The 7,719-nt window shown below is 32.7% G+C and overlaps 1 protein-coding gene across 1 annotated transcript; it reads right to left on the reverse strand.

Moving 5' to 3' along the window:
* Nucleotides 1–663: 663 nt before the first annotated feature.
* LOC140887642 (purple acid phosphatase 15) lies at nucleotides 664–6,132 on the reverse strand. The gene is made up of 8 exons (XM_073295037.1): nucleotides 5,746–6,132; nucleotides 5,180–5,371; nucleotides 4,701–5,034; nucleotides 4,023–4,240; nucleotides 3,731–3,921; nucleotides 3,114–3,398; nucleotides 2,251–2,367; nucleotides 664–1,067 (listed from the first exon to the last, which is right to left on the reverse strand). Exons 1-8 carry the CDS (start codon nucleotides 5,987–5,989, stop codon nucleotides 957–959), a joined length of 1,692 nt encoding a protein of 563 aa, XP_073151138.1. The 5' UTR covers nucleotides 5,990–6,132; the 3' UTR covers nucleotides 664–956.
* Nucleotides 6,133–7,719: the final 1,587 nt, after the last annotated feature.

The following is a 7,719-nucleotide window of genomic DNA, read 5'->3' on the forward strand; positions in this document are numbered from 1 at the left end:
ACCTCTGTATTCTGAAAATCCAGGCTAATGCATTTTCACCGGAAAATCGAGGAACATCTAAGCGCATTGTACGTAACTGATTCCCCCAATATGAGTGTTTTCCCCCGTTTTACAACTGTATATATGTTGCCTAATTATTTGCAATTTATATGGTTTATGAAATCTGTGATGTACCTCCGTCGATGGAAATTGCAAGATTCCAAAGCATCACACTTACTCGACCTAAATTATTATGAGATTCTTTCTTTAATGTTTTTCTCAGTTTTTTTTTGCAATTTGGGGCTGAAAAATATAGCAAAAGGTAAGAACATTTTATTTATTTTTTCTTTATAATTTAGTGGTAATTACTAAAAGTCGTTTCACTATTTTGTATTTTCTAAAAACTAAATTCTAAAGCTTTCAAAAAATAAAATAAAATAAAATAAAAACTAAAATCAAAATAGAAATAGAAATAGAAATAAAAGGACATATGTTTAAACTGTATACCATAATTTGAGATATAATTGTCAAGCATTAACAAGAACACTTTGAATCAGCCTGGATTGAGGTTCAATAATTCGAACAGAGCTCAAGTTCAAACACTAGTTCCAGCAGAACACCAATCCAAACATTTTCAATTTCGAGCTGCGGATTGAGCTCAAATTTGAAGGAACTTTTTGCATATATAAGACCTTATTCTATTCATTTGCTACCTGAAGCAAGCCCATAGTGGCAACAAGTAGCTGCATAATTCTATGAGAATCTAATACATATGACTTAAAAGCTGTCAAAGGAAAATCCAACCCAGAAGAAAACTTTGAATCTTGACATAGTAATAGAACACTATGTGTCATACAACCATCCATAGCTCATAAGAAGAACGTCATACAGCACGAACAGCCGAACATCTAACTGATTTCTGGGCATCAAACAGAAGCTCAGTGGCCCGAAAATAGCAACATTCAGTTAGACTTTTATCATCTACATACTGCAGAAGACCAGCTCGGGTCCTCGGCCACATCGGATAGAAGACTTTGCTTGGAAAAGTGGCCATGTCTATCCCAATCTTTTCTGGTATCGTCAAACCCCTACACGATCAGTTACATTATTAACTAAAAGGTCATCATATAAAGGGAGCAAGTTCTTTTACAAATCTATTGCATTGAAATTGATGATCAATGTCAATTTACAAATATTAACGGAAATGAGACAATATATAATAAGCTTTAAAAATATGATGAAATAAACTGAAGGCTAAATCGTGAAATAGTTTTGACACATTATTTTAATTGTTTTTAATTCATCTCCAAATCAGCTCTCATCATTTGCATTTACCCACAGAGGTACAGGATATTTCATCTCGTGCTTCTCAATCTTTGTACGGTCTAAACTGTTAACAAAACAGCCACTCGTGAAAAACTTGAAGGCACAAATTCGTTCACTGTTATATAAAACAAAAGGATCATAAAAATTCCATGAATGCAATCGATAATGAATCAAGAAATGTCTTTGACTGCAGAAAACTTTCTACAATTTTACGTGAGGATGAAAGCGAGAAAAAAATATATGAGTTTAAAATATGAATCCAACACAAATTTGGTTGACTTACTCTGAGTTATCCACAAAGTCGAATCCTTTGGCTACTATTTTGAGATATTTTTTTAGTCCTTATGACCAATATCAAATCCTCTCCGTAACATAAAACATAGACCATATCAAGTTTTTCAATCTAGGCAGAAAATGATTCTTTGAAGACAACATACAACATATTCAGGGTGTTCGCCATACATAAAAGTTAACATTACACTGGCTAACAGGGACATGAACGGTATTTATATCCATAACCTTAAGGTTACACTTCAATTGATGAATTTGATTTGGGGAAAGATTTGACATGTGAATTTCAAATGAGATCCATCTTCGATGTGTTTTAAATCCACCTTACTTGGATGAACAAAATTTAAGCAGATTTAAAATTTACACTATTATCAAGTCATACAATTAAATAATAGTTAGACTTCGATGGATATAAAATACACCGAAGATAGGTGTCATTTGAAATTTATCCCCCATATTATTCCCCAAGTCAAATCTCTCCCTCCAAATCAAATCCTTCCATCCAAGTGCAAGAGTATTTGTATTATCAAACTATACCCATGTTTAATTGTTGTAAAAAAACATTCTAGTGCTGTCTTAGCTATATTAATTATATGTATATTGTTTAAGTTAGAAAGCTGCATGTTTTAATTTTTCGGTACAATGTTTAATCACCTTCTGGTCAACTAAACACTTATCCGGTTGCCTGACGATGTAAATTTGGTCTCCAAATTTGTTGTACATGTCTTGATTCCGGTACCATGTCCATAGGGCATGTGTCTCATTCTTCACCTGCAACCAAAACATCTAAGACATACAGCTTTTCTTTTTGAAACTAAATCATACCACAGAGTATAGTATTCAAGTTGCTGCAGTATGTTAACATAATACTAAGATAACACAAATTACATGGTTGTCCAATGTCCATCAGGTCTAAATCCAAGAGACATGTATCCTCCAGACTGAAACTAATTTTTATCTCACTTAATATAAAATATAATTATCACTAAATATATGTAAGGTATCCAAAGACCAATATGGCAGTATATAATATTTGGAAAAAACAATTTTAAATTGAACTAAGGTTTATACATATATGTTTTTACTTTAAGAAGGAATCTATATGGTGTATATATCACTGAATATGACATCCAGTCTTTGCAATTTTAGTGATTAAAAATAACCAGATCTGAATAGAGTATAACTACGCATTGATAGGGATAGAACTGATATTTTGATCAACAAACCTCAAAAACTTTCAATATTCAACATCCCTGTGAGAAGATTGGCAGAAAGTTACATTTTTAAACAAAACAGAAATAACAACTAGTATAATCGTAGTCGAGTTAAAGGCCTGTGCCAATGCTAGGGTCTATCTCTTACACCATACTATACAACAAACACATTACTGAACTTGAAACGGTTGATGTTACTCTATATATCACCAGAAATATCTCATCGACAGTACTCATATTTTTTCTTATATTTTTTTTGTCAAATGCATATGAACATATGAAATGAGGCGAGGGAACAAGTACCTCGAGAATGCCATGGCCAAAGCTAGTTTCCCTGTATGCGCTATATTCAGGTTGGTGATCCCAACAGAAGTTACCAGCTGCTGGTCCTGATGAAAAATTGTAAGCACAAAATCCACCCATAAATTGGTCAGGCGTAGTGGATGGTTCTGGACAGTTGCCTGGTTCGTCAACATGCTCGATTGCCATTTTCTCTCGATTTCCACCATCGCCAATCGCTATATAGATCGGACCACAAGGATCCAAGGTATAGTTATATACTCTATTTGACCTCTCATAGGCATGAACCTGAATATTTTCGCATATTTTACCATTCTATAACTATAATGAAATGGAAAGGGAAAAAAATATGGCAAGTTGGCAATATATATAGACAATAGCATGTGCTAATGTTTTGGCAATGGTAATAACAAGGTCCTCACAGGAACTTGATTTGTTTTTTTATGGTGCCAGAAGTCTTATCGTTCCCATGTTGATGAACATAATGAATTGATGAAGAAGTTCATGGAAAAGTCCATGATCTTTCATGAGATATTAAAATGTCATAGCATCTACATACGGTCATAGCATAGAAAGAAACGAGTGTTTGAGAACATAGTGAAGTGCAACTAAGCACTCACATGTCCATTAAAGACTATGTCCACACCATACTTGTACAACAAATCTTCCATCGCTAACTTCATACATTCAGCTTCTCGGTAGTGAGACGTGTATGTTGTATACCAGGGTGGGTGCCAAGTAGCTATCAACCATGGAGTAACATCTCGATTAACACTCTCTAGATCTTTATGCAACCATTTGTATTGATCATCTGCATTCAATATGTTACAGAAAAAGTCCAGACAGGTACATCAACCAAACTTGAACAAATGTTTCACTTTCTAGGTGACCATGTAACGTTTGTTCATATACCTGATTTATTATAAGCAACATATGCCCCGAGGACTATAAAATGTATGCCCCCTGCATCAAACGAATAGTAGAATGGGGAAGAAGATCTGCTTTCTTTTGATGGGAACGCAAATCTAGAGATATAGGATGCAAAAGTCTGATTTTTAGCTTGTTCTTCAATTTCATGGTTCCCTTGTACCATCATAATCGGAACTTTAGACACCAAAGGCTTCATAAATCTGAAACGGTCATGGGGCCATAACTCATTGATTACTTCCAGAGTCATGAACTAAGGAGGACAGATGCCACAAAATGGTAGAGTGCCACAAATTAATGGAGATTTTGGGGAAGAAAAACTAGAGGAATCTCATGTCATGAGAAAATTTCTCATTTACGTAACTCAAGTTTCAATCATCAGGTGGAGGTAAAGAACAGAAGAAAGCTGTAATTTTGGACAAACTTCAATAAACTCACATAATAATCACGGACCAAGCCTACAGGTCAGGGATTTGCAAAGCAAAACAAAACCCAATGGCATCCCTGTATATATGTTGTACCTGAAGCGAGGAATCTAATCGTACTCAAATGAGCCGAATTATGTCTTTGAATCCAAGGGGGCCATCACTAATAGCTTCCTAATAACAAAATTGCAACTAACAAAGATTAACTTAAAGAAAGATGCTGAGTTCGAGTCATCACCTTCCCCAATAATCCCACCGAGGTTGATAAGTCTCGTGTATTGGAGTATCGGAAAACGAGCAAGAATAGCAATCAGAACCAGTCCCGTTTGTAAGATACAAATTAGCATAACATACATCTCCTACTAACAGAATTAGGTCAGGATTATTGCTCGTCAAATGGTCTATTGTCGAAGTGGTGTTGTACGTGAGACCCAAGTCTCCCACCAAAGCTATCCTGTTCGGGTAACTCCTTGGACCAGAAACTGGCATTGTCCTAAATGAGTGTATATCACTCAGTGCATGTATTGAAGGATCTCCACACCGGTAATAATATTTTGTGTTCGGTTCTAAACCTGCAGAAAATTTTACAAAGACCATCTCAAATCTTATATAAGTCTAACTACAGGTTCGTATTTATCATCATTCGCATTCCGATGATTCAAAACAGATTTGCCTAAACAAAAAGGGCAAGCATTTGCATAAATCTCTTCCAAATACCTGTAAGACGTACATGATGAATAATTCCAGAAGTGTAATTTTCGAGGCCTTCAAAAGGATAGAGCTGACTGTATACAAGAGACTCTCCAGTAGCTTTGCAAGTCATAGGAAATCTCAACTTCCCATAACGAACAACACTTGCGATGCTTTTCGGATTCAATGGTTTTATATTTTCACCAATTTGGAATTCCCCTACACCAAGAAATGCACCTTCTAAATCACCAAACTACATCCTGAGCATAGTACAGAGTCTTACAACAAAATGGAAGGTATAAAAGTTTTAGCATCGGCCACGCTATGATTGAATTGAAGCGAATCCCAATAGGTTCTTATTATGCATTAACCAATAACAATGGTACTCTTAATGAACATCAGACTTTTTTTCATTCTAAAACAGCTGGTGAAATTCAAACAATAGAACATCAGACTTTTTTTATTCTAACAACTACAACATGCGTCAGCATTTCGCACGGAAAAAATGGAACTACAAATAACCAAAACAGAACAATTTCGGTTGGGAAATTTTTTAAAAAAAATCCCCAAAAAAAAAACACAAACAAAGAAACCTGTAATCCATGAAATCCAGATAGAATCATGAGTGGAAGAAAGGGAGAGTGAAATTTGCTCGGGCTCAAAGCCAGTGACGTTCCTCTGGACTCTGGGGTCAGTATCAGGCAAATCAATTGCATGGCCCCTAAAACTCTCATCCAATGGAACAGTAACGGGCTTAAAAGGTCCTTGTAATGTAGTCGGAATTTCTCCATATGCTTGGAATAAATTTAGAGCAAGGAAAATGAAAACCACCATCATTTCAACAAACCCACCAACCAATTTCACCTGCTTTCATTTGCTCCAAACCCAAAACATGGCCATCAGAAAAGGGGTTGCTTTTTACGGAATATTCCATGCTACCCAAGATAGATCCTTCGTTCATCCACGTGGAATCCACTCAAAAATCTAAATTGATAAATCAATACATCATGCGGAGGTTTGAGCCATGCGGGTGACGTGACGGCTCATGATTAGTTATACGTCACCCGCAGGGCACTACCTTGCAGGTGGCATGTACTAAACCCGACTAAAAATTTAAGATATGTGCAGTCTTCTTCCAAGTAGCATCTAAGTAGTGGCTTTTTACAATGAGGTATGGACTAGTCTTCATTAACTAGTTAGATGTTATTTGTAACAGCATTGCATTAATATATACTAAATAATTTGTTTTATAATAAAATTATATTTCAATTAATTCTGTCAGTTAAAATGATTATATTATATATTAAATACGAAAATTAAGATGAAAAAAAAAGAAATAGTTATATTAAAAAAATAAATAAAGCATAATGGATGGAAAAAAAATTGAGATAGTGGAGGAAACATTTTTTAAAAAAAAATTTTAATTTATTAGCATATCAAGAGACCATAAGATCTTTTCGCTTAATATATACTAGCGACTTGCGTGCTAAATAATTTATTTTTATAATAAAATTATATTTCAATTAAAATTTTTAATTAAAATGATTGTATTATATATTAAATAAAAAATTAAGATAAAAGAAAAAAAATAGTTAAATTAAAAAAATTAAATCATAATGGTGGGAAAAAAATGAAATAGTGGAGAGAACAATTTTTTTTAATTTTTTAATTGTTAATTTATTGGCCCATACCAAGAGACGATAAAATCTTCTTACTTAATATATAGGTATAAGTATATAATATAATATGGCCAACTATATAATAAGACAAGAGATACTATAATAACTACTTTTGGTATATTTATGTGAACTTTCATATTTACCCTTATTAACTACCATTAATCTAAATCTATCCTTATTAAATACCATTAATTCTACCCTTATTAAATATCATTAATTTTATATATTATTAATCAATTTTCTAATAACTTGGTCGATTTATTTTCTATTTAAAATAAAATTCAAGTTTTTTCCAATAAATTTTTCATCTCACAAAATATAATATTTTAAAATACAAACAATATATGCACACGTATTATATGTGCTAGTATATATAATGCATTCTCTTTTTAAATTCACAAAAAATGTTCTCATACATTCATACTAATGTTACTTCTTTTAATTCTCACACATTAATTTGGCCTTATCTTGTTTTTAATTTCATTATATTTTTTTATGTTAAAAATATTATTTTTATTATAAATATGATCATGATTGATCGGATGAGATTATCCAATCTGTGAGATGAGTCCACCTATCCATATTTATAATAAAAATAATATTTTTGACGTAAAAACTATTTTTTTTCATGGATGACTCAAATAAAAAAATTGGTCTCGTAAAATTGACTCGTGAGACATTTCAAACAAGTTTTAGTGTTGTAGATAATATTTTTATAAACTTTCAAATATAAAATCAAAATGAATTAAATAATTTACTAAATATCATTTTATAAAATATATAATCAATAAAAAAATAAAAAAATTTATTATCTAATTAAATTTTGATTGGCGGTACAATGTTGATATACATTTGGTTTGAAAATATAGATCCCAATATATATTATGA

This window comes from Henckelia pumila, chromosome 3 (genome assembly GCF_033568475.1).
Source record: "Henckelia pumila isolate YLH828 chromosome 3, ASM3356847v2, whole genome shotgun sequence".
NCBI lineage: Eukaryota > Viridiplantae > Streptophyta > Magnoliopsida > Lamiales > Gesneriaceae > Henckelia > Henckelia pumila.

What these genes read in the sequence shown, in the direction of transcription:
- LOC140887642 (XM_073295037.1), bottom strand. Translation starts at nt 5,989, where the DNA reads ATGATGGTGGTTTTCATTTTCCTTGCTCTAAATTTATTCCAAGCATAT. An exon ending in CGGTGGGATTATTGGGGAAG is followed by an intron (nt 4,241 to 4,700) that starts GTGATGACTCGA and finishes TGACCGTTTCAG; the next exon opens with ATTTATGAAGCCTTTGGTGT. An exon ending in TGTTGCTTATAATAAATCAG is followed by an intron (nt 3,922 to 4,022) that starts GTATATGAACAA and finishes TATTGAATGCAG; the next exon opens with ATGATCAATACAAATGGTTG.